Source organism: Apteryx mantelli, chromosome 6 (assembly GCF_036417845.1).
Source record: "Apteryx mantelli isolate bAptMan1 chromosome 6, bAptMan1.hap1, whole genome shotgun sequence".
Classification (NCBI taxonomy): Eukaryota; Metazoa; Chordata; class Aves; order Apterygiformes; family Apterygidae; genus Apteryx; species Apteryx mantelli.
Genome location: NC_089983.1, coordinates 32,126,366 through 32,153,190, shown reverse-complemented (window position 1 = coordinate 32,153,190; position 26,825 = coordinate 32,126,366). Strand labels below are relative to the sequence as shown.

General features: G+C 40.3%; 1 protein-coding gene across 1 annotated transcript in view; it reads left to right on the top strand.

Moving 5' to 3' along the window:
- The window catches only part of LOC106499095 (unconventional myosin-X-like), a 91,879-nt gene extending 65,054 nt beyond the window's left edge, over window positions 1–26,825 (top strand). Inside the window, exons 27-41 of the mRNA XM_067298629.1 lie at window positions 485–728; window positions 1,565–1,660; window positions 3,288–3,381; window positions 4,004–4,059; window positions 5,069–5,211; window positions 7,816–8,010; window positions 9,307–9,464; window positions 11,624–11,747; window positions 14,945–15,242; window positions 16,491–16,698; window positions 18,138–18,274; window positions 20,103–20,226; window positions 21,844–22,293; window positions 22,986–23,177; window positions 24,546–26,825. Coding sequence (XP_067154730.1) covers window positions 485–728; window positions 1,565–1,660; window positions 3,288–3,381; window positions 4,004–4,059; window positions 5,069–5,211; window positions 7,816–8,010; window positions 9,307–9,464; window positions 11,624–11,747; window positions 14,945–15,242; window positions 16,491–16,698; window positions 18,138–18,274; window positions 20,103–20,226; window positions 21,844–22,293; window positions 22,986–23,177; window positions 24,546–24,659 — 2,633 coding nt within the window. The 3' untranslated portion in view covers window positions 24,660–26,825. The remainder of the gene's footprint in view (window positions 1–484; window positions 729–1,564; window positions 1,661–3,287; window positions 3,382–4,003; window positions 4,060–5,068; window positions 5,212–7,815; window positions 8,011–9,306; window positions 9,465–11,623; window positions 11,748–14,944; window positions 15,243–16,490; window positions 16,699–18,137; window positions 18,275–20,102; window positions 20,227–21,843; window positions 22,294–22,985; window positions 23,178–24,545) is intronic.

The following is a 26,825-nucleotide window of genomic DNA, read 5'->3' as shown; positions in this document are numbered from 1 at the left end:
AGTGGCTTCTACAATGTCTTGCAACGTTATGTATACATACATATATACATTTTTTAAATATACATAGTATATGTATATAGTATGTGAACTTATATGCCTATAAATTTGTCTAGTATGTAGTTATATGTAGTGTCTGTATATAGTGTTGGTAAGTTTGGTGCTGGAATAATCTAGCAGAGAGAAAGAGTAAAGGCCCATGGCTGGAAGTCAGTTTTATCTGGCCTCTTTGTACAACTACCTTTAACTATATGACTGTGTAGAAAGGAGGGCATAAGGAACAGTGACCTTTTTATATTTCATGTTTATTTCACTAGTTATTTCTGTTTTTTCTCTGTCCAAACTTAATCATAGTCTTGTTTATCTCCCTCAGCTCCCTTTTTGCATGTAGAAACTGAACTGGTAACTAAGTGTCCAAGAAGCAGGATCATAATGGAGAATTGTGCCTTGTTGCATGTCTGATGAAGTCTTGTCCCTCTCTTTGCAGGAGGTCTGATGAACCCATGGAGGCGGCGCTGGTGTGTTCTGAAGAACGAGGCATTCATGTGGTTCAGAACCAAGCAAGAGGCACTGAAGTCAGGCTGGCTATATAAAAAAGGAGGAGGCATGTCAACACTTTCACGCCGTAACTGGAAACGCCGCTGGTTTGTGCTTCGAGAATCCAAGCTGATGTACTTTGAGAATGATAGTGAGGAAAAGCTGAAGGGGACAATTGATATTAGAAGGGCAAAGTGAGTGAAAAATGAATCCTTTCAATCCCTAGTATTCACTCTCTAAATTGATAATGAAGTTTCCAGTGCTGGATAGATTTCATCAATCTAGATATCTCCAATAGTGCTGGAAGAATCAGAAACATAAGGGAAGGAAAACACAATAAAAGCTTCTAGTTTTACTCTGGAGGGAGTTTGGAATTGCTCGCTCACTGATTCTTTATCCAGTCTTGCATGTCATAATCTAGTAGAGGCTCTTTTGAAGTCACGGATGGAGCCAGACCAGGAGGGGCTAATTCAGTACATGCCCCATGTATCCTCTCTTGCCCTGTTTCCATCTCTTTCTTGGCCTCTCCAGGCAGTTCACAGAGGAGGTATGAAGCTCACAGTGAGATTTGATCTTGGCAGCATGTACTATGCCTCTCCCTCAGCCTTGGATGTTCTTTCTGCTACCATAGCCAATTCCTCAGCTCCTGCTGAAGGAAAGGAGAGACTAGTCATACATTAGCATTTTGTGGCCATATAAAGGGCCAAAAAGATTGGCCCATTTCACTTTGTAAATAGCTGTATATACTCACAACCCTGCTATCTCTTCTTCCATTCAGTCTGCTGAGACTTGAGGAAAATCCATTTAACTCTTTAAGTTTTGCATTTGCAGTAGATTAGCTAAATCTTTTTAAGGAGATCCCAAAAGTCTATGTATGTTATAGGAATTTTTGCATTTCGGTTGAAGTTACAAGCCCTCTGAACCATTCATTACCTTTTTGTGTGGTACAATGTGAAAAAAATTGGCCTAATGGAATTAATGCCTGCAAAAGTCTTTCAGTATCTGGCTCACGTGATTTGCTGTGTTTCAGGGAGATTGTGGATATTCACGAGAAGGAGAATGCCTTGGACATTGTGACAGAAGACAGAGTTTATCACATTGTGGCAGAATCACCAGAAGATGCCAGGTATATGAGGGAGTTTTGTTAGACTTGTTCATTCAGTGTGAGTCTGACCCAGCCGCTCGTGGGAGAGATTTGTGTCTGCCTGGGAAACATCATAATTGCTTCCCTTCTGCTGGACAGAAAAGAGGATTCATTCCTCAGTGTCATTTTGTGCTTATTAGGAGGCACCACACCTCCTTTGGGGACAGCTACTGTTGCAGCTACTGAGATGGCGGTTCAGCCTATCAGTTAGTCACAGGACTGCCGCCTTCTGCATGTGGCTCTGAGCACACTGAATTCAAGGGTTACTTCAGGAGACAGGCAAAACCTTAATATAAACTAGAACATCTAATAGCTGATTTATTTATTAAATGGAATCTTGAATCAAACAAAACATCTATTCATGTTGTCTGTAAATGATTGCAAGAGCAGCTGGGTTTTATCCAGGAGACAGAGAAAAGGCTGCAGCTTATCAGAGTCTGTAGTGTCATCTGATAAAATCTTCCCAGTGCAAAGCAAATAAATGACTCATGTCCTTCCTTCTTGGCGTCCTGGCTATGCAGTGAGAATCAGATGTTTAAGGGCGGGTTGGATAACCTGTTCTGGCCAAGTTAAGAGGTTACTGTCCCTAGCTGCGTATGTCTTTCCCACTCCTACCAGAGGTTACTGTTCTCTCCATCCAGCAAGTGTAACTGTCTGATCTACTTTAATCTGATTCTGTGAAATTATTCAAGGATTTTGTTATTTCTTTGGGAATAGGGGGAGGAAGAGGAAAAGAGTTTGGACACAAATTAACAGAAATGGATGAAGACCAGTCACATGAAGAAGAAACAGGCAAATTCAAGGGGCAGTAGCTGAAGAGACAGTAACTTCTTAACCCAGAACTTCCCCAACTGGAATAGCCATGCCCTAAGCTAACATTACAGAATTGCTAGGACAAATGTGGCCTCTGTCAATGCCACACCACTCAGTTCTGAGGGAGAAGAAGCACCAACACTTGCACTAGCAAAGGGCAGATTACCAGATGGTGTAGAGTAGCTGATCTGTGAATCCTCCACAAAGTCTAGATGTTTGTTGATCTCGCTGGAAGCTGCAGATAAGAATCTGCTTGTTCTGCAGAAGAGATTCAGCCTCCAGATATGTCTGTAATGGGAAGCTCTTTCACAGACAAATAACTTCATTCTCTTCCCTCCAGATTAACTCATGATTAATTGAGAGCCATAAGACTTTCAAGTTTACAAGCAGATCAGAGAGAGGCTAGTTAAGAAGGCACCCTAGGAATCTCTAGGACTCTAGTCCAGGAAGATCCCAGCTGACACTGTCTTTACAACCACTGTATGCTCTACTCAATCTCCTGACATGTGCTCCCCAGTGAGACCACTGTAGTTTCTTGAATAGCAAATAGAAAGCTGAATTTTGTGGGAACACTGTCAGTGAGTTGGAGGACATGCATAGAATTTTCATGGAGAAATAGGGAGGAAGGAAGACATTAGTCTGGTATGATGTGCCCAAGAGATATTTTGTAGTATAATTGTGAGGAAGTTGTGAATGAAGGAATTTTTCCACTGCCTGGCAGCTTTCAGGGTTCCTTGATCATCTAGAGCTAGTTTCACTACCCAAATCTTAACTTTTAGTCTGTTTTGATTGCCAGTGGTTGGTTTAATGTCCTGAGCCGAGTACACAGCGCTACAGCACAGCAGCTGAGGGAAATGCAAGATGAACAGGCCAATCCAAAGAATGCTGTGGTGAGTTACTGTGCAACCAGTCTGTGGGCATGTTTACAGCCATCTGTGTTTAACTGTTTTGTGCACGTCTTTCCAGCACATGCAGTGCTGTGGTTTGTGAGCTGTATACGAAAGTTAGATGTTTATTAAAAAGAAATAGCAAAGCTGATGGAAAAGAGGGTAGGCAGTGAGGAACATGGTGGTTGAAGAGGGTGACTGAGTTTGACCACCCCATGGCTCTTCTGTTTGGCTTTGGGGGGGCTACCTCATGCAGCTAAAGGGTTATGGGACTAGTCTGGATCAGTTATTCCAGACAGAAGAGAGTCAGTTGAGAACAATGTATTTTATGTATTTTACTAGTGCTGAGATGTGGAGGCAGAGGTTATCTCAGACCTCCACAATGCTCTGAGGAAAGCTGTAGCTCTTTTCCTCCAGCCCCATGGAGTCCTTGCACACCTTTTCCTGCTGTTTAGGGAGTCTCTCATGATGATTCTCTTATGCTCCCTTCATGCCTTTCTCATCTCTTCATTTCTACTCAAGCTATTGGAATTCAGAAGAACATTTTCAGTTCCTATTCAAGAAGGAAAATGTCTGTAATTTAGTACAAGCAACTGCTGTAATCTGTATCTCTTTCACTGTACAGGGAACTCTGGATGTTGGGCTTATTGACTCTGTCTGTGCCTCAGACAACCCTGACAGGTAGGTACAGGTGGTGTTTCAGTGACTTGACCATCTCTGAGATCAGAAGCTCTCTGACATATTCTTGCGGAGAGGTCCGGATTTCATTGGAGGTTTTGCATGTATTTAAACTTGTTGTAAGAACTCATCTCTGACAAAATAAACTCAGCCATAGTCTTTGGTGTGTTTTAAGCTATGTTACTCCACAGGCATGAAGTTTACAAGTGTGTTATTTTGAGTGAAAGGTTAGATACTCCTTTTCATCTTACAATTGGGAACAGAGTAATCTGAAAGCTAAGAAATTAGTCTTATCTACTCCTACCACTAAACAGAAATGTCCAGCAAAAGTAGTGATTCCCATTTTTCAATGCAGTAATTTTAAGATAATCTTGTAAATTTAGAGAGAAAAAAAAACACTGTGGAAGAATAATGAACGAATTCAGAAATCTGTACTCTTCTTGACATCTTTGCAATGCAACACAGCACAGACCTTTAGTTCACAAATTGGTTAGTTTTGAAGAAAAGATTATGGGACATTTAATATCGCGTTATGTTAACATTTAATTATTTCCTATAATGTTAACAGGTTCAACCAGGGCAAAGCTTCTCACTGCAGTACTGAATTAAATTGTTAGCTATTAAGCTATTTACTTCTATCATTTGCTTTTTCCTCTCAGAGGCTGCAGGGACTTTTTGGATACTAGTTTAGAAAATGCCTATCTCAGTAGCCAGCAAAGAATTCTTTAAAGCAGAAAGTTTTAGCCCGTTCTCAGGCTGGGCTCCTCATAGTTATTCTGAGTCCCAGTAAAACACTGGGCACAAGTAGTAAGCTAGACAGTCAGAATTTCTTCATGCATCTGCTGAGGTATGCTCTTCTGGAGTGCTTCTTCACCCCTCCACAGTTTGTATTCAGGGAATCTTTCTGCATTGCTTATGGAAAGGTAGAGGACATGGTTCTGACTTTGCATCTGCTGTGACTTGAGATATTTATATGGTTATGACTAGTTTTAATTCTCGTGTTTTCTGGCAGACCAAATTCTTTTGTGATCATCACAGCAAATCGAGTGATTCACTGCAACAGTGACACCCCTGAGGAGATGCATCACTGGATCTCCCTGCTGCAGAAACCAAAAGGCGAATCTAAGGTTGATGGCCAGGAATTCCTTGTAAGAGGTAAAAGAAATGCATGCATTAAACTTTATGAAACCCATCTCCTCTTTATGATCTGAGGATAAGGTCTGATTATAGCTAATCCAATCTAGCATTTAGCTGCTCCCCAAAACCAATCATCCTCTGCCCCCCACCACCTTCCTGTCAGCTGCTTGCCCTCTCCTTTCTTGTGCTGGCACTAGCTCTTGTCTGGCTCCATGTCAGGTGGGTTCAGGAAGCTAAAATTGGAAAAAACGAAGCACTTCTTTATATATTTAGTTTTCTGATATTAGTTCCCCAGCCTGTTTCAACATGATGTCCAACAAATGTCAGCATGGGATAGGAGGGAGCATGGCTGTTCTTTGCAAGCAGCTGGCCTTATATTGACTATAACAGGACACTGCATCTTTTGTTTTCAGAAAGCTCTGTTCTCTCTGACACCTGTCATGCAGAGAAGGAAGGAAGGAGATCTTTGTTAGGTAGCTGCTGTCCTCAGCAAAGCAAACTAACTTGATTCTGGTAGACATAGCGAGGTGAGAATAATTCTCTAAAGCTGAGCAAAAGATTTAAATTATGTCTAGTTAGAGCTCAGCTGGAGATGGAGGAACTGAGGCATGAGTAGTGATCACATACATATTACAAAATATTCTCTTATTTGTCTCCAATAGTGTCTTAAATTTCCTCAGTACTTTCAGCTCATCATGTGGTCTTTAATGTACAAAGACACTGCTGGCACTATCTGTGGAAAGCAAGTGCAGAGCAAATTGCCTTACATCTTCCAGAAAGTATCTGTGAGGGAATGAAGGGAAGGTCTGAGGCCATGACAAGGCAGGAGGACAGAAAAGGGGAGAAAGAAAAAACTCACCAATAAGTGGCATGAGCTTTCCATCCTAGTCTGAAACATTGCCAGGGAGACTGAATGATTAAAATCAGATATCAGACAACAGTTGGAACACCTTAAGTTCAAAATTCTTAACTGCAAGGTAACATATCCTTTTATCTCATATTGTTCATTAGCTAAAAGGAAAAAAAAATGTCCAAATACTTCTTTGCAAAGTCAACGTATGCTCTGCACTTGACAGTAAGAGATTTGTGTAGCAGTAATGTGGCCACAAAGTCATGTATTCAGGACAGTCTGTTTCTTTTTCTATATGCAACCTCTGGGCCCAGTCCCATATTCTTTGAACTTTTTGCCTTGTTGGTGAGCATGGTTTTTACAGCTTTCAAAAGAGACTGACGGCTATAGGAGAGGTGAACATTCTTCTTTTATTGTATTGAATTTTCTTCTAAAACCCCAACAGGACTGATGGCTCAACTGAGAGGATCTAATGCTTTAGCATTAAATTATTGATCATTCCCTCTCTTGCCTCTCCCTACCTCCCCACAAGATTTAGAGGGGAAAACAGTTGTGCTATTCCTGTGACTCTAATATGGAGACTGGCATATTAAAATTTAAGCAGCAGTTTCATAGCTGGGAATCATCCTTGGGAACTAAAACCAACTGTGGAAATCATCCTTGTGCGTCTGTCACTAAGGGCTAATATAGGTCACATATTGGCAGTGGTATCTCTAAGCAGCTGTGGCAGAGGGAGCACCTTTGAAGCCTTCTGAATATGGGCATTTCACTAAGGATATTTTTCATTCTGTACCACAGAGCTACACAGCTAGCCCCAAGTAAAAATGTGAAATGCTTTTAAATTGGCATATAGAGCTAACTTATATCCAGGAGTTTTGCCTCAGTGCCTTGATTCAGTATCAGCAAGGATAGCTCTATGAAAAAAGTGTAGTTTCAAGTTTTCGTCAATGAGGTTGTAAGATCCAGTTGATTAGCAACTATTTATATGAAACACTTGGTTTTAGATAGGAAGTCTGATGTAGAACTGCATAATATTTCACTTGAAACCCACACTATAATAGTCTAATATACAGGTGCTAAATAATTTGGAAATAATTGACAATTTCATAGATGCAAATACAAACAGATTTTTAGCTGGAAATTGATAAGTGGGTGTATTGCTTTTGGTGCCCAGGAGATTGGTTTTAGCCAAGGAAAGAGAAACCAAAGATTCAGCCTTTTCAATAGGTTGATATTAGAAAAGTTGCGGTTTTCTAACCTCTTGGAAATGGCAGTAACTGATCACTTTGAGCTGTATGTACACCTGGTCTTTTGATTATATGAAGCTTGAGTTCTTCATTACTCATGGTAGAGTTGCCTATGCCTGTAAGCACTGTTCTGTAAGGAATCTAAAATGAGAGGTTAAGTATTTTTCCTGGTCATGGCAGGAAAAGATGCTTGTAATGCTAAAAAAGCACTCTACATGACAATATTTATCACTGAACCTCATTTTGAGAAAGGGTCCTGATGGTGATGGCAAGCTGAGCCTCAGGTCATTGGTGAAAATAAATATGGCTGAAGGATAGAACAGCTCCACAGAAAATCTAAAATTGTAATTGGTTGTTTATAGTGTCTGTGAAAGATACTGCTACAGCCAGAGCTGGTAGGTCCCAGCATGCACCTTTTGCAGGGAGCTGGAGTTCTGGTCCCAAGGCTAGAGAGCTGCCAGGGAAAGGACAGAATTGCTGTTGTGGTGAAAGACAACTACTGACATGTTTGTGTTCCTCTGCTAGGCTGGCTTCATAAAGAGGTCCAGAGCAGCAACAAGATGTCCTCTCTGAAGATGAAGAAACGCTGGTTTGTACTGACAAACACCGCCCTCGATTACTACAAGTCATCTGAGCGCACCGCTGCCAAGCTCGGCACACTTGTGCTCAACAGCCTGTGCTCAGTAGTGCAGCCTGATGAGAGGGTCTTTAAGGACACAGGTAAGAGGAAGAAAGTAGTACTGAGAAGACTTTCCATCTGCGGCAGTTGCTTGAAGAGGCAAGCGTGCAGGAACGTAATGGTGTGTCATGTTGAAAGGCAATCTTAACATTATCTGGGGCTCTGTGTCTGGCTGCAAATATCTCTCCCCACATGAAACACAGGAGACATGCAAAGGGCTAGAGAATGGTGTGCAAGTGATGGTTGCTCCCTCATACCTGACAGAGATACTCAGTGGTATGGTCCTCTGCTGTTTTTTCACTGAGTAATATCACTATTTACGTAATTGCTTGCCAAATAGGAAAAGGGGTCTGAGTCCTAAAGTTCAAATGTAAAAACATATTAACACTGAAATTATCAGTACATCTCCATAAATTACTCTCTTCTTAGCATGACCTACATTTGTCTCTGGGGTCATTGTTATTCTCTTAAATAACAGCAATGACATACACTATAAGTCTTTTTTGTAGCCTCACTCACCTTGTTAGAACCAAAAGGTGACATAGGCTTACATTTGCTATCTGTGCACTGCAACACTGTTCTGGGAAGGCAGGACCTGGTATGATTCTCCATTGCTTGCTTTATGAGTTTGGGGCGGAAGTGGGGTTAAGGGATTGGGGGTGAAGTCTTGGAGTCCCCCTGACAAAGCAGAAGATTAGAACAAAACTAGAAATACTGGACATTTGAGGACTGCAGTCACTTGTGATATTTTTAAAAGGGGCTGGAAGCAAACTGCTTGCAATAGGATACTGAGGTGCATTTAGAACAGTAAAGACAGGAAATGTCTTCTGCCCACTTTCAGTAATTCTTTCACACTTGTGAACTCAACAGAGATCTGGAGCTGCCCATAATAGAGCAAATTGTCATCATTCTGATCTGTTCTCTCAGTTTATGTCAAACACATGATTTTTAAAAGTTATGAGAATTGATTTGACAGTCCAACTGAATTGTCTGCTGTGTGCAGACTGGTCAGTTTTTGAGTGATTAATAGCATAGTGTAGCCAAAACCCTGACTCTGGAGTGAACTGCCTGGTTGGCAGAGAAGTATTCATGTCACCCTGTGAAACACGTGGTCTTAGAAAACTGTGTTTGTGCCAAAACCTGGATTGGGACCTTCCTGCTGATAAATCTGTTTTGAGAATGGGGGGACATTACTGCCTACAGCAGTCCCTTTTAACCAGCCACACCATATGTTACTATCAAAGCAGCAATGGGTTTCCTCAGCCACTTGTTACAGTCAGAAAGAGAAGATAAAGCAGAAGCAAGTTTCACCTTCCTGCTTCTTTGTGTCTCCACAGGCTATTGGAACATCATTGTCCATGGGCGAAAGCATTCATACAGACTGTACACAAAGCTGCTGAATGAAGCTATGCGCTGGGCCTCTGCCATTCAAGGTGTCATTGACAGCAAAGTTCCCATAGAAACACCTACGCAGCAACTCATTCGTGACATCAGGGTAGGTGGCATCAAGTTAACTCCCTAGTCAGTTGGGAGCAGCCAGATCACCACTGGCCTTAGTCATTATGGAGAATGTGGCAAGAAACGGGGTTGCTGTCTTTGGGGGAAAATGGAGGAGAAACCTAAATGATTGTGCAACTGAATAATCAGATCTTACGCTTCAGCATGTAAACTGATCTGCAGGAGTCCAGGCCACAATTGCTGTAGAGTTACCAACTACATGCAGGATTACACCATCAAGCCTGTGCAAATCCCTGCTTCATTCTTTCCTCTCCCCAAGCATCCTCCTGGCACAAATATAAAGATTTCCATTCCTACCAGCCATGAGACTTCTCTGTACCCTGAAGTCCTCTTCACACCCTAGGCCAGTGTGGTTGAATAGTAGAGTAAAAGGTGGCAAAAATATATCCTCCAAAAAAACAAAAGCTGTGCCAAATGAGTAAAATTGGACAGAGCTTGTTTCCAGACACTCTGGCAAATTAAATACAAAATCAAAATAGAGGACAGACCAAAACATATTTTAGGAGCAACTTGCTAAGTGAGTAAAGACTACTAATGAAAGCTTATCTAAGACAGAAAAGCTTGCCAGAGAATTGATAGGACCAGTCAACTGAGGTGAAAAAGGAATGTATGAGAATGGTAAGACCGTATTTGAAAAGCTGAGTAATTCTCTGCGTCAGTGATTACTACAGAGGCGTTCAGGGAAGCTGCAGTAGTAGAGCCTGTCTCTAAAGGGGAAACATTTGAAAAACTTGCTAATTGAGATACCAGTCAGAGAGACTGTGGAACACATCAGTAAAATGGAGTGTAACAAATAACCAGGATCAGATGGCATTAACCCTACAGCTCTAAAGGAACTCAGATGTGAAGTTACTGAATTATTGACTGTAGTATGTAACCTACTGCTTAGGTTAGTCCTAATATCAAAGAAATGGAAAGTAGCAAACATGACACTAAGCTTAAGAAAGATTTGTGGGGGACCTGGGAAAATACCAACAAGTCATTCTTTGCATATCTCCCAGTGTTCTTTGGAGGAGTTGGCAGTCATGTGGATGATGATGATCCTGGTCATACAGTTTACTTGAATTTCAAAAAGCTTTGACATGTCTTTAGCAAAGACACTCAAGAAGTTAAGCTGTTACTGGACAGGAGGAAGGTCCTCTCATGGGTGAAAAATTAGTTAAAGATTAAGATTCAGAGGTTCACATGAATGGTTTGTTTTCACGTTGGAAAAGGGTCACTGGTTTGATTTCCAGGTGCTTGTGTGCTGGTAGCTGTGCCATTCAACATGTTCATAAGTGATCTTGAAAACTGAATAGTGAGCTGACAAAGTTTGCTAGCAAAAGTAAATTACTTAAAATAGTCAAAATTGGCTGTGAGCCAAAGCTGGCTGTGAGGAGTTGCTGAGAATCTTTTGACATGCATAACAGGTAAAATGGCAGATGAATTTCAGGGCTGATAAACGCAAAGTAATATGAATGAGATAAAACACACACACTGTGATGGGCTCTAAACTAGATAGATAGAACTAGATAGTAACCATTCAGGAAGAAAAAGTTGAGAGTGATTGTGGAGAATCTTGGAAAACATTGGCTCAGGGTTCAAGGACAACTAGAACATTAGCAGTTGTTAGGGAAGGAATATCGGACAAAATGCAGAAAAGTATCATGCCAAGGTATACAATAGTGTCATGCCCACATTTTGAATAACATGTGCATTCCAGCTGTCCTTTCTCTAATCACATGTAGTACAACCAGACAAATTCAGGGAGGAGAGGCTCATTATAAGATACTAAACATGATGGATCTGTTGTCAGAGAGTCCATGAAGCATTTATTGTTGGAAGTTTGAAGGGTATACCAAGGAGGAATTGTGCCATACTCCCCTGTTATATATTATACTAAGCATCAGCTACAGGCCACAGTTGGAGTCAGGATCCTGGACTTGGTGACCTTTGGTATGATCCAGTATAGCTATTCTTGCATTTAATTTTCAGAAATAATGTACAGATTAATTTTAATTTGTGAATTATGCTTTACTCATCTAGTCCCTTTATGGACCTGCTGAAACTTAGATAAAGGTGATTGAGCTTGAATCTAAATGTATAAAGGCATCTTGTGAAAGATTATCCCCATTTGATGGTAATTCTTTTTTTCAGGAAAACAGCATGAACTTTGAAGTAGTGGAACAGACATACAGGAGAAACCCAATCCTGCGATACACCCAGCACCCTCTGCATTCCCCATTGCTCCCACTACCCTATGGAGATGTTAGCGTCAACTGTAAGTATTCTACCTGTGTGACAGAGTCCACTAAACCTGTCATCTCTTTTGGAGGACCAGTACAGAGCCTGAGCATTGCAAAAGTGGTCTTTAAACTCTCTCTGTGCAAGTGGAGTCCACCTGGGGCAGTGCATGCCACAGAGGTCTGAGAGAGGGAGCAGTTCTTTTATCTTCCCAGCATGTGTTCTGTGTCCCCAGCTTTGTATCTTAGGAAAACTGAACCTTAAAGTAGGTGGGGGAAGACAGCTTGTCCCAAAAACTTATCTGGACAAAAGGCACTGTTGAGTTTGTCATCCATCTGGGGAATGCGCAGCCTGTCATTCTTGAGTGTCAACTAGCTTGCAAGTCGTTCCAGTGCAAATCCTATAACAGGATTACATCATACAGGTGGCGATGGGGTTGTATTCATACAGAAGCTGCTATAAAACCACACTGTAAATAAATCCTTTCTTCAAATATATCAGAAAGAGAGAGCTGGAATGTCTGGCAGGAGTACTGAGGAAAAATAAAATCATAGCAGAAGACAGACAACTTTTTTGTATGTACATTCAACACAGAGACCTTATGAGGGAAACTTCTATTAGGAAACTTTTTTAGAGGGATGCATCAGAGGATCTCTGCCAACTGAAATGTCAGTAGGAGAGATTATGGAGCAAGTCAATAGAATGAGTAATAACAAGCTGCCAGGATCAACTGTTCACCCAGGCAAAGGAAAATTAGGAGGGCAATAGCTGAATATTAACCATAGCAAACAATCTCTTACTTAAAATTGTCCTGATACCAGAGGAATGGTGTATAGAAAATCAATGCTTCTTCTTACAAAAGGGCTTCAGGAGGGATCTGGAGAATTATGAATCATTAAGTCTGACTTCCAGAATAGGTAGAATCTGTAATGAAGAACAGGGTTAGGTGAAGAGTTGATAAGGGCTTTGCAGAGGGAAGTCATGCCTCAGAAATTTATTAGAGCTCTCTGAAGGAATTGCCAAGGCTTACAGGTAAAGATGATCCTCCTGTTGTAGTTCACTTAGATTTCCAGGAAGTCTTTTAGCAAGCTTTTAAAGGCTTTTAAATAAATGAACTTTCCACAAGATAATAAGGACTCTTTAATCAGTTATTTCCATCTTTGAATGAATAAAAAATAGGAATAAATGGAGTTATCTAGCGGAGGGCCATCATCAGTAGAGTTCAGTAGAGATCTGTGCTAGCACTGATGCTGTTTGACATATTCATAACTGAAGTAGAAAAGGGGGTGAGCAGTGATGTGACAAAGTTTGCTGATGATTCCAGACTGTTTGTCATACTAAAAATGAAAGCTGCTGCTGAAGACCTACGGAAAATCCATTATGGGCTAATAAACCACCCCTGGCTCTTTAGAGTTTAGGACACATTTCAACGGAGGCTGAGAGAGTACATGGGGGAAGTAGCATTATATGCCTTTCCCTTGTGCCCAGTGTTGACTACAGTTGGAGAATGAGCACCTGGCTTGACCTTTGGTCATATGCAGTATAGCTGTTCTTACATGATACTAATACAGGTGTGAAGAATATCTTGATGGTCTCTGTAAATTAACACTGGTAATATATGTTAGAAGTCATGTCTTGAATTATCTTGTACAATGTATTCAATATTGTAAGATTCCCAAAGTATCTTAAGAACACAAACAAAATGAGCAAGACTAGATGAAACACAATGTAAATATGTGTGGAAATACAGAAGGAAAGAAAGCACCTTTTGACCTACAGAAGAGTCTGTCTTCTCTAAACAGCCTGGCTGAGTGGACATCAGTTGAGAAGGGCAAGTGCCTTCCAGGTATCCAACCCATTGTGGAATCACAAGTAGCATTTTCATTTGTTTTGTACAATTAATGCATAGTCACAGAGGAAGCAATGGCTGTATAGGAAATTCAGAGGGACCTACAACCCCAGAGTGCAAGTGTGTATCAGTAGCCTGCAGCAGTATGGTGATATCATGTACTTACAAGCAATTCAAAAGTAGTCATTTAGGTGCCTAAAGAACTTGACTAGTTTTAGTGTAGGCATTTTAGATCTAAATTATAGATAAAAGCTGCATCTGTGCTACAGAGATTTGCCAAAATTCTGTGTTGGCTCAGTGGTCAAAGCTAATACAGGCACAGCTGTGCTAAAAGGCAACTTTTAGCAGCTCATCTGCAGACACAGGTAAATGGGTGTAAAACTGTCTCCTCACCTGGGCACAACTGTAAGGTAGATGGTCACTAAGGCAGTTATGGCTTTATGTTCCTGACACCAAGGCCTGGTCTGCATCCTTTTGTAGCTGTAGCCCTGCTCTCTTTCGTGGGCTGAGAGCTTAAGATAAGGGTTTCTGAGACTGCCTTGCTCAGAGAGAGGTCATTACTGTTTGGCTTCTTTAAGGAGGTGGTAGTTGTGATTTGCAGTTGTGGAAATCACAATGGCAGAGGGGCATTTCTTGTTGGCTCCCCTAAATGTGTGGCAAAGGCAGGCAGCAGGAAAGCATGAAGGCCAGTGCCTCACTCCTTCAAGAGGCCAATAATAGTTTCTATGATCTCCAGGAGATTCCAGATGGTTTGGTTTTGACCATGTGGGATGAAACAGTACTGGAGTTGCTCTGCTTTGGACTGGTGGGCAGAGGAAGCTGCTAATAATTTGCCATGTTCTGAGCATACTTTCAGAAAGTCATAGGTGGAATTTATTTGGGGGCTGGAGGGGAAAGGAGTCAATATAAAGAAATGATGCCTGACAGATCAGGCAAGAGTTTTATGTGTTCTGTGTAGTATGTTAAAATTTGCCCATTATTTAACTATTCATAAGAGATGAAGAACAACACTAGAATGGCTAAGAATAGATTGGTACTTGGGACCTGTTTGTTTGTTGTTTTTTCCTCTAACTGAAGTAGTCTTCAGTGCTAGTTTCCTTTAAAATCACTATTCTGCTTTTTTGTACAGTATATCCAAAAATGGATTTGCAGTGGTGACAAGCTAAATGTTGGTAAACACTAATTAAAAGTGCATTTTCACATTTAAAGGGCATGTTCATGAGTTCTGAGTAGAAATATAAGTCCAGGAGAGGAGATAAGGCAGATCCTCAAGTTGTTGTTCTTCTGTCACAGAATCTAGTACAGTCATTAGTCCTATTGCTGGGTCAATAGGAAATGGAGGAAATGCTCACCTCTTGTCACTGCTGTTTGTGATCATTCCCCAGTGCAACAAGAGAAGGGTTACAGCAGCTTACAGGATGAAGCAGTGAAGATCTTTAACTCCCTTCAGGAGATTGAGACAGTATCTGACCCCATACCCATTATCCAAGGCATTCTGCAGACCTGCCATGATTTAAAGCCCCTTCGCGATGAAGTGTATTGTCAGCTCATCAAACAAACTAATCACATGCCACATCCCAACAGTACTGGGAATCTGCACCACTGGCAGCTGATGTCATGTATGAGCTGCACTTTTCTGCCCAGTAGAGGGATCCTTCGCTACCTCAAGTTCCACCTTAGAAGGTAAAAGTCCTTTTCATTTGCAGCTTGTTTTCCTTTCTCTACTTATCCCCTACTGCCTGCTGTAGTTATTTGTCTTGCCCTCCTCCTGGGCGAACATCTTCCTTAGGTGTTGCAGCCTCTCACCTTCATGCACAATTCTTGCTACCTGCTGTTCTGTTCTGTTCAAACTCCCCCCTTGCCACCCATCTGTTGTGTCAAAAGGATGTGGAAAGTAAGGCTACCCAAACAGAATACCATAAGATCTTGTTAAAGTGGATTTACAGCCTATCACCTACTGCTTACTAAAGTCCATATGAACATTCTCAATCTGCAGGGAAGGTGATGATTGTATTTCACACTGATTGAAGTATGTGCTACCTTGCAGCTACCATAGGTGAAGCATGTGTACTGTGGAGTATTAGATATACTATAAATCCAATTTACCATGTTTTAATTTGTTTGCTTAACTAAGCGCATATTGCTTATAATTTACATGCCATATTCTGCTTTAACCTCCAGTTTTCATTAACTAAATCATTTATATTTCCTCCTCAATTCATGTTCAGCATCTAATGCAACATTCCAGAACAGTTTGCATTGGGGCTGAGCTTTGTAGCTTCACCCCATGGATAAGTGGTGAGAAAGGCCAATAAAGTCTATTTGATTGCTTCCAAGCTAGGAGAGAATGAGGTGAAATTCATGCAAATACTCCAAATAGCTGAACTTTCAGACATCCTAGGCCTGGTTCTAAGAGATGATGAGTAATACTGTATGTTGCCATTTCATGTTTTTATCACTGGAGCTGCGTATAATGTTATTTTAAATTCCTGGCCTTGGAGGGAAGAGACCATGAAAAGGAACAACTTTCTACCCTCATGATTCTGAAAAATACTGTAAAAGTGGCTCAAGCCCCAGCTAGTTAAAAAACAATCAGGAATAAATGGAAAAAAGATTACATTTGAGTTCTTTTCATCTCCATTCTGTAAATTGGGATAGTCAATCCTGCTATCTTCTGCTGGTATTAAACTCCTGAAAGTTTGATCTGCTTATTTTATACACTATTGAGAAATGCCACCAATGTGACTTTTGAGTGACTAGTAAAAGCAGGTTGTATGGTTTATTTTTAGGAAACAAGTGGGCTCATTCTTCCTGTGATTGCACTTGACATCACTATCTTCCCTGAATACCTACAGTAGTCCAAGCTATATGGTAATCTGCTTGGTTTCTGGTTCACTGTGCAATGACTTTTTTGCTTCTCTTTACAATTAGGGTAAAAGACCTCTTTCCAGGCTCAGAAATAGACAGATATGCGCAATTCATCAGTGATTCCCTGAAAAGAACAAAGACCAGGGAGTTTGTGCCCTCCCAGGAGGAAATACAGGCTCTCCTCACCCGTGAAGAAATGACCACAACAGTGTACTGCCATGGCGGTGGCTCCTGTAAAATCACCATCAATTCTCACACAAGCGCTGGGGAGGTAATGCATTAGTAGCATTAACCAGATGTCAGGACACCTCTGTGTCTAGATACCAGTCCTGTTGAGGGGACTTTTTTCCCATTCAGCTGCAGTTTTTCAGGATTTTATTTCAGTTACTATTTTCTTTGCTGTATCTGCAAAGTCCATAGGGAAAGCTCAGCTTATTGTGCAGGTTCAGAACTATACAAGGCCTAACCCTCAGTTGTAGATTGTCACTCAAAAATTGTGTTGCAAAATCTAAACTTGATTTATTATACGCTTTGGGGTTCTGCCCACTGGAATTTTAATAAAGCTGAAGACTTGCTAAACAAAGCTTTCTTGACAAGTTGAAATTCCAGTTCATAATATAATCCTTTTGGATGGGGTATGTTACCAATAACTTGATCATTAGAAGGTCAGACTCAAGATCCCAGTGTTATAGTAGGTATGCCTTTGCTCTGCAGAGGTCATAATAGTTGTAAAGAGTGGAAATGTTACTAAAGGAACTGAGAATATCATCATGCCACCTAAATCCGTTATATTCCTGCATCCTGTGCAGATTTCTAATCCATCTCCAAAAGGGTAGTGGAGGTTGAAAGGATTCAGAGAATAGTAGCAAGGATGAGCAAAGATATGTAATAACTTCCATACAGGGAATGATCTATTAGAGCTGGGATTCTTTAATCTTGAAGGAGAGACAAATGAGGGAAAAATATGATGTAGGTCCGTGAAATCATGAGTGTCCTGAAGAGGTACTGATAGTTTGTTGCCTCGTTCAAAATGAGAATTAGAAGGATTCAGTGAAGCTAGTGGGAAGTGGCAGATACAAAAGAACCAAAAGAGGGTGGTTCTGCTCAAGAAGATAGAATAGCTGTGGAACAGTTGTGCTCCACAGAAGGAGATGTGGAGGTTATGTTGTATATCCTAAAGGATATACAGGGGATATATATATCCTTAGAATATGTTGTATATCCTAAAGGTTTACAGGGGTTCAAGGAGAATCTGGTCAAGTTCATGGAAAAGAAATTCACATGGATTTTCTGACAACAGATAAACCATATCTGGCTTAGAAACTCTCTAAACTGCAAATTATTGGAAGCCGTGAGAGTGTTCAGAGAAGGTGTTGCTACATATTCTTTCCTGGGCATCAGATTTAACCAATGTCAAAGGCGAAACCCTGGGCTTAAATAGACCTGTGGTTTGATGTGGAATGGTTGCTCCTATGGTCTAAGTCAAGCTAAACTGGCTTCCATCACCCCACCCTGCTCTCAACAATATATCCCCATTCTGTTCTTGTCTGCTGGTGCTGGCATTCATCCATTTGCACAGGCAGTGATTCCACTAGCTCACAAACACAAAATATTTGTTTCTCTTCTTTTTTTGGCCAATGAGCTCACTTGTGAAAGTGTGTGTTATAGCCGCTCTGTGATCTCTCTCTCTCTGTCTCTCTGATTTTGCAGGTTGTTGAAAAGCTGATCCGAGGTTTAGCAATGGAGGACAGCCGTAATATGTTTGCTCTCTTTGAACATAATCAGCAAGTGGACCGTGCTGTTGAGAGTCGGGTTATTGTGGCTGATATCTTGGCCAAGTTTGAGAGGTAAAAAAATTGTTTCATAGAATGCTTCCTCTCATTCCTAGCTGGACATAGCCCTGGGTTATGTGAGGGTACAGTCAAGTAGTTTTTTCCAAAGCAGCTGAAGTGATTCAAGAGTTTGCTTTGGTGAGACCTTCCCTTTGGTAAGGTTCAAGTGCTCTTTCTCACTGTGCTCCATAGCTAAGAACCAGAAATTAATACGTTAATGCTCCTACTCTGCCACAGTGGAAAGAAAAAGATTTAGTTTATGCCACTTCAAACCATTAATTTGTGTTACATACTACTGTAACAGACAAGAACTACTTACACAATCAATTATCTTGTCTTCACATTAGTAAATAACAGCTGAATATTTTGGTTGACTGAAGGGCTGCAAGACTTTAACACACAGCACTTTTAGAATTGTTTCATTTATTTTTGTAGTGACCAGACTCTTACTTGTTCCCGTAAGTCTGTAATACTGGTGCCTTCCAACAAATATCAGGTCTTTTCTTTGCCAGCTCTTGGCAAGCTACTTGTAGAAAAACATGCTCACATCCATTTCAGTGACAGACATGTTCCTTATTAAGCTTCTCAGGACAAAATTAGTAGTATGTTTATCAAAAAGTAATGGTTTACTAATAGAGCTCAGAGAAGGGCCAATTAAGTCACTTTGCTGTCTTGATCATTCTTTCTCTGTGAAAGGGAAATACTGCCTTCCTGGCATGTTTGCCATGGCAGGAGTGGTAGGACAAATGAGTTATTCTGTAATGACTATGCATTTAGAAGTACCAAGAGGTATGTGCAGCTCAGAACAGCTGATAAAATTAGGCACCATCAAACTGAGATGATTTCTTGCATAATAACTTTTGTCATTGTGATGGATGTAGTGGGTTAATATGGGCAACACAGACAAATACTATCTGTAAAGCTCCCTGACCATGATAGTGGAAGAGCATAAAAGCATTAAGGCAGTGATATGGTTGCTGCTTGTCAGATTTTTTGGAATGATACACTTGTAAAATTCAGAAATTGCTTTGATGTGTCTAGACTTTTCTGAGTTGCAAACAGTGGCTGCCTTGCACTGCATAATGAATGTATGCCCTTCTTAAGGACTGTCTCAGGGATGTAAGATTCAATGCCTCTTACTTTGAAGTTATTGGCATCGTCTTGTTGCTCGTTGCACATGAAAATTAAGCTATTTGAATAAATGATTCAGGGAACTCAGCCCAGTGGCCTGTGAGAAAATGTCTTTGTATCAACTACCTCTGATAATGATCTTGTCAATTTACATCACAAGAGCTGTATCAGAAGACAGAGAAATGATCTGAGTGAGAATATAAACACAGCTTGAACTTCCTACTGTGGACTGTGATTTTTGTGGCCAGGCATACAAACACAGCAATAGTTTGTGGAGGAAGCTGTCAGTGCCACTGTCTATTTTATATCTGTTCTGAAGACAAAAATAAGATTGTTCCAAATGCTGGCAAGACTGACACTTTTCACAGTCATAAGATTACATGAAAACAATATCTTGAAAGTGGAGAATACTTTGTGTCCTGCCTTCCAACTCTTGCATTTATCTGGAACCCTTGATCTACAGGTATGATTAAGTTTAGCTCATAAGAACTTTGTGTCCTTCTGAACCAAAATTTCATGTGGCTCAGGGGAAAAAAAGAAGTTACCATAAAAGTCTGCTGCACTGAGATTGTCCTGGTAATTCAGGCACTTCAATACATTCTCTCTTTTCAGAAATCCAGGGGTACCTTTACAATTGTGCAGTTGCACTGTAGACATCTTAGTACCAGGATTACTGGTTTCTTCAGCTCTCACTCTCTTTGCTGTTTTACAGACTTGCTGGCTCTGAGGACGAAGAGGAGGAAGGACAATGGCAGCTATATTTTAAACTTTATTGCTTCTTGGATGTTGAGAACGTTCCCAAAGATGGAGTGGAGTTTGCTTTCATGTTTGAGCAGGTAGGCTGGCCATGGGAGAATGATTTGGTTTCCAAGGTGGCATGAAGTACACAAGAGTACACAGAAAAGTAGCTTACCTTTGCATTAGAATTGAGTGCTGGTTTGAATAGATTTTGTCATCTTGAATTGTTGCCTGGAATCTATCAAGCAGAGATACTAAGAAGTTTTCTAGGGAATAGGAGTATTAGAACAAAAGCAAGAAAAATGAACAAAGGCTTCTAAAAACTGAAAGCCCCAAAATAATGAAGTCCTTTAAAAATTCTTCTTTAATTTAAAAAGATACAGAAATTTGGAATCTGGAAGATTTTGTAAAGTAGCTGTTCACGGAACACAGGTGTAAAGATAACTTGAAAATCTGGATATAAACATATCAGCTTAGAAGAAGAGTACATCCTTAGGATGTTACAGGACTTGACAAAAAAAATCGTCTTTTAGACAATTTCTTCTGATTAATGGGGAAGCGCTGAAGAGTACTATAGAAAAAGGAAAACAGAATGTAGTTAATAATGTTTGTCTACAAAGTAATTTTTTTTTTAAGTCACTATACACTGTAGCAAAATAATGCTGGTTAGACCAGAGATCGCACTGATATGAAATAACCCTGCAAATAGGGATCCAAAACTAAACTGAATGCAGCATCTTTACTCTCAGTTGTGTGATTCTACCCATCTTTGTTACTTCTCATGAACCATTTGATCTTGCCTCAGAAAATTAATTAATATCTGTTGAAAATTAATTACTATCTGTTAAAAGAATCAGTGTCTTGAAGACTGAAATTGGTTGAAAATTAAAATGATGGCTTGTATGTCACCCAGACAACGGTTCCACAAGAAGGCCTTCTTGAAATGAAGATTAAGTAATTTTAACTATACAATGTCTAGGAAACAGTCAAGAACTGGGTCTCACAGGAGTCAATGAAAACTCAGTAGTACCAAACTCCCTGTTGAAAGGGCTTTCAGTCTAGACAGTTTTCACTAGCAGAGAGTGATGGAAGAGAAATAACAGCAGGAGAGTAGATGTTATCCAGATGTTAGTTTCACTTTTTTTTTTAAATGTGTGATGGATGTAGTTTAAAAAAAAAAAAAGAAATTTCACAGAAAAAAAAAAGTGAAGGAAAGCAAGAAGATTGAGGGAAACACTAGGTTAAAGAGGAGGAAGTGGGAGGCTCTGGTGTGGAAGAGACTCAGATTAAGAGCCTTAAGTTTATTGCATCTGACTCTATCTGGTATTGAATATAATCTCCACATAGGAGCTGCAGCTGGTACAGCACAAAGGAAATTGCCTCAATTCTCCTTTCTCCCATCTGCTACAGATCTAGCAAGTCATTCTTGTAAGACTGTAAGGACAAGGGCTCCTCAGAAGACTCTTTCCTGCCCAGGCTTGCAGGAAGAGGTGTTCCTAGTCTGCTCATCCATCAATTGCAAAATTTTCATATTATAGTTCATTCTGATTCCTTTTGTCCTCTATAATGTCTGCTCTGACCTATTGAATTATGTCCCCTGCTGGGACTGGCTTTGTACTAGAGCAAATACCAAGAATTTGTATGTGGAGATCCAGGTGTGAATGAAGTGGGTTTTTAATTTCTAATGGATTTGGGGATTTTCTCTTTGCCTGTAGGCTCACGAAAGCCTCATAGATGGTCATTTTCCTGCACCAGAGGACACTCTGCAGCGCCTAGCAGCTCTACGGCTGCAGTACCTTCATGGAGATTATTCTAAAATAAGTTGGACCCTTGATGGCGTCTACCCAGTTAACAGACTAAAATCCAAAATACTTCACTCAACAAAGAGCAGTGGCACTACCAGTCACACTCTGGAGAGGAGACGGACCAGCTTCCTTGAAGGGACATTAAAACGGAGCTTCAAGACAGGCTCTGTAAAGAAGCAGAAGGTAGAAGAGGAGCAGATGATGGAGATGTGGGTAAAGGAAGAGCTTTCAGCTGCTCGGGCAAGCATAGCACAGAAATGGACCAAGCTGCAGGGACTCTCTCAGCATCAGGCCATGGTGAAATACATGTCCATTGTAAAGGAGTGGCCAGGTTATGGGTCAACCCTCTTTGATGTTGAGGTGAGAAATGTATAAACTCATGTAACTACTGTCAAGAAGAACAGACACAGCTATGTGTATTTTATTGCTCAGCAGCAGAAGGGGATTTCAGGAACAGGCTGCATTTTGCCTTTGTAAGCTGAGAGTAAGCATGCAGTACTGCATACCCAATGAGGTGTGGAGCAGACAGTACTGAGCAAGCAACCTCATGTGTCCTGGTGGATGGAGGGACGCAACAAATTCCTTCCCTCATTAGAAAAGCAATAAAACTGGGCGAATTTATGGACTTACAAACGTAGTAGCGTGGTGGCTGATGAAAGGGAAAGTAAAATGATGCTCTATTGTCCTTACTGGCAAAAATTGCAGCCCTATTCTGCAGCAGTAAAACAAATGAGAACTAAGCAAACTACGTGAAATTTTAAATCTGATAAGAAGTGCTAGGTACTACCGTTATTTATTATTCACCTAGTATTTATCTCTCCTAGCAGAGGAGATGAAATGAGAGTTCTCAATATAAGACTCAAAGGCACGTGACTTCTAAATCTTTGCAGCAGGAGTGTCTACAAGATTCCTTCAGCAGACATCTCTATTTCTATTGGGGTGGACAGCTGAAATGTCCTACAGGAGCCAGAAATGAAGGGCTTTTCCTTAAATCAAAGACGGTTTGATCCTCCACTGCATTAATGCAAAATTTCATGTCTCTGTTTTTGCAGTGCAAGGAGGGTGGATTTCCAAATGATCTTTGGCTTGGAGTAAGCACGGAAAATGTGTCTGTCTACAAACGAGGAGATCCTAAACCTCTAGAAACTTTCCAATATGAACATATTGTTTTCTTCGGAGCACCACAACCTAACACCTTCAAAATTACAGTGGATGAGAGAGAAATGTTCTTTGAAACATCCCAGGTATGCGTTGTATGTGTAGTTTTACTAATACTCCAGTAAAGCTCTAATATCCAAGCGCTACACAGGTTTATATGTGAAAGCTTACTGAACACACTAGACAGCCAAAGAGTAAGATGAAGGGTAATTAAACCTAAAGTGCCATGATACCTGTTCTTGATTACAGGGATAAACAGAAAAAAAAAAATGATGCTGGTTAGAAAGTGGAGGTTGAATGGTCTTCCTGGGCACTTGGAATTTCAAAAAGACCATAGCTTTAATTAGTACACTAAGCATGTTATTACTGTGGAATTAGAAATTTGAGCGCTCATGTGTGGGCTGTTTTTCATTCCCTTCCAGTATATGAATGGAGACTTCGTGAACTCAGGGGTGGGGGGAATAAAAGGTTAGTAGCATTAGATTTGCCTTTCCTTGAGCTACAAGCCTTCTAAGTTACTACAACAGAACACAAACTAGTCAAGCAAAAAGATGCTGCTGTAAGACAATAGTTCCCTCCCAACAGAATCTCAGTCTTAACTCTGTTGCATTAATTCTCTGTCCTGAATGCATCTCAGTGGTGATTTAGGTCTTTTGGCACACAGTGTGCAAAACAAAGAGCATGTTACAGTAGTCCACAGAGAAGTATAAGTATTTCAAAAACGCATGCAAATGTGATAGAGTTCTGCTGTTTAACTACATACGAGGAAAAAACTGCTCCCTTCTGTTAGTCTGCCACTGGGTAGATTTCATTCAATGTCTTCCCATTCTTGTGTTGGGAAAGAATGGGAACAGTCACTCCCAGTTCATCATTTCCAGGTCACCCAGGATTTTACAGAACTCTGCCATATCCCTCTGTCCCCTCTTTTCCAGACTGAAAAATCACATTATTTTCAACACTTCTTTGTACAGAAGCCATAACAAAGCTGTTACTACCCTTGTTTTCATTCTCTGTGTCTTTCCTAGTTTTTATACATCCTGTTTGAGATGGGGTAAGGGAGGGGATTGGATTTTGTTTTGTTTTGTTTTACAGTAATAGCATTTTTTTTGTCTTCATCTTTGTTCCTGTTTTAAGACATTCTGATCTCTGTTAATCTCTAAGTTGATATTTTCATGGAAATATTTATTGAAATGTCAATAACATTTTCCTAAATGTCCCTATTTCTTAAAACATGCTTTCATTTAAGGATCTTTACAGCCCTGTTCAGTTTGTGTATAGCTGTACTGTAATGACCCAGTTCTTTCTTACTGTCATGTTCACATTTAGTATTACGTTCAAAATTTACTGTGCCATGACTTTGGATGTGGAGAATCTTTTTCTGTAAAATTCCTGGTACACCTCAATGCAAAATAGTTTTTTAGTGTGCTTACCCTGTTGTTGTGTTCTCTGTCCAGGTGGGTGAGATAATAAAGATCATGAAAGCATATATCAACATGATTGTGAAGAAACGCTGCAGCGTCAAATCAGCCACCAGTCTGGACAGTCACGCTAGCATCTGGACTAGGTGATATGAATGAACTGCTATGAGAGAGAGGCAGTTGTTTCATAATTGGAATTTGCAACTTGCCAGCACGAGTGTAGCAAAGATGTTTTTTAAAAACTCCACTTGACTGACTACTGTATTTAAAAACTGAAGTGGCATCTACCGTACCATAGGATTTGCACCTCTGCCCAAAGACATTAAGCAGTAACAACTGTTGTTAAATATTAACTGCCTAAAACTTGTTTTCCCTTGCTTGTTTGATGAACAGTGTACCTTAAAGAAGCAAAGTCAGAAGCATCCTTCTTCTCCTGCTTATCCTCTTCTGCTGCTTTCACAATTATTTGTCATATTGGCAGAAAAATTCACAAGAATCATTTCTGCACCAGAGGTGGCAGACTTAAGCTTCCTTATGAATTTCCAACATGCAAACATCTAGGGTCATGGGATCGCAGTATGGTATGCTAAGAGAATATTTGTTTTTATTTATTTTGCAGGCAACTCTAAAATATAATTCACTGTGGGGGTTTTCTCTTCAGTATATAGTAATGATCTGATCCGGTCTTAAAAGAAAACACCTCTGTATTAGCAAAGCCAAACAGTCAAACTAACAGGTCAAGCCCTATGTGAGAGAATTAAAACACAAACAAACAAACAACTGGGGTGATTCTTTACCTTCCAGGTACTTGACTATAAAAAGTGGCACTTTATGTAAAAGTACTAAATATTCAACATGTAAGAAAATCTTGGGGACTAGCACCACTGAAATGTATCATCAGATGCTGTGCCAGGTACATGCCAAGCAGCACCTGTTGCATAAAAATTAATGACTGCCTTTCCCCTATACAGCCAAGGAGGTGAGACTGATTTAGTTGCATTTCAAGCAGAGCTGTTGTGCACAAACTCCAGACTTTAGATGCAAGCCAGAGGTTTTTACAGTGAGCAGCCTGCATTAAGTTCCTTCTTTCTCTATATGGGATTTTAGGATGTCTGGGATCCCTGAACTTTAGTTTTAAATTAAGTGGTTTCTACTGAGTGAATAGATGCCTAGATAAACTTTTATAGGCAATTATTTCACTTCGTCTGTAAGGACACCAATCCCTTCATCCCCCACCAAATTCTAATTGGAACTGCTCCCATCACTGAATCTCCAAATTCCCTTCCAGTCTCCTCTAGGTCCCTGATCAGCAGCAATCTTGAAAACAATATTGCATTGCCAAAATGACTGCTTTTTGGAGGGTTTTATAGTTATTTGCAATAGGAAGAGGCAATTTTTTTTTTCTTCCCAGTTGAAAGATGACAGTCATCTTCAGTCACTTGACTTCAGAAACTTGGTTTCATTGTTGAAAACAATACTCAGTATCGTTGGTCACATCATAAAGAATTGGTGAGCAAAAAATCTTGTAGCTAGCCAGTCATTTTCTATGACCCCTCTCTAGTCTTAAGATCCCAGAATGCAAAGGCCCATTCAGTTTCTTAATGAATCTGAGGAGCTTTAATGTAGGCCTTGTTGCACATTTGTTTAAAGTCAGATGTTTCCCTTTTTGGAGAAGTTGCAGCTGGGCTAGTAGGCCTTAGCTGCAAAAACAAAAACTAGGAGTCAATATGCAATAGGTTCAGTTCAAATTTATCTTCAGATTGTGCCGTTTCACTAATACTATATCAGAGAACACTGGTTTTTGAGTTGACGATACAGAAAAAAAAGCAGTGTACATAATCTGTGCTTTTCTCTCACTTCCACTATACTGCAGCATGTGCAAACACTCTGTCCACTTGTCACACAGTCCAGCCTAAGAGGATATCCACTGTTTGTATCATGTTTTTAATTGGAGTTTTGCCTTAAATAAGGATCTTGCAAACATCCCATTTTTGTCACTTGAAATAAAAAGATGACCAGGTCATAAGTGAGAATGAACAGGAATGCAGAGGCAGCATGCAAAGTAACACTTTGTATCGGTCCATACACTCACTAGATCTTTTATGTATAAGAATAGCCTTGATTATCCCTGCCCTAACTCTGCACTATTTCTGTGTTCTGGCTCTTGGGTTGCTGCAGGCAGCTTGAACCCACTTGGGAAGGTAACTCCCATTACTGTTTGTTGTAATTTTTCTCATTTCTATTACAGAATTCCTTCTGCTGTCTTTTTTAATTTGTAACTGGCTTTACAAGATGAAAGTTTAATAAATTATTGGA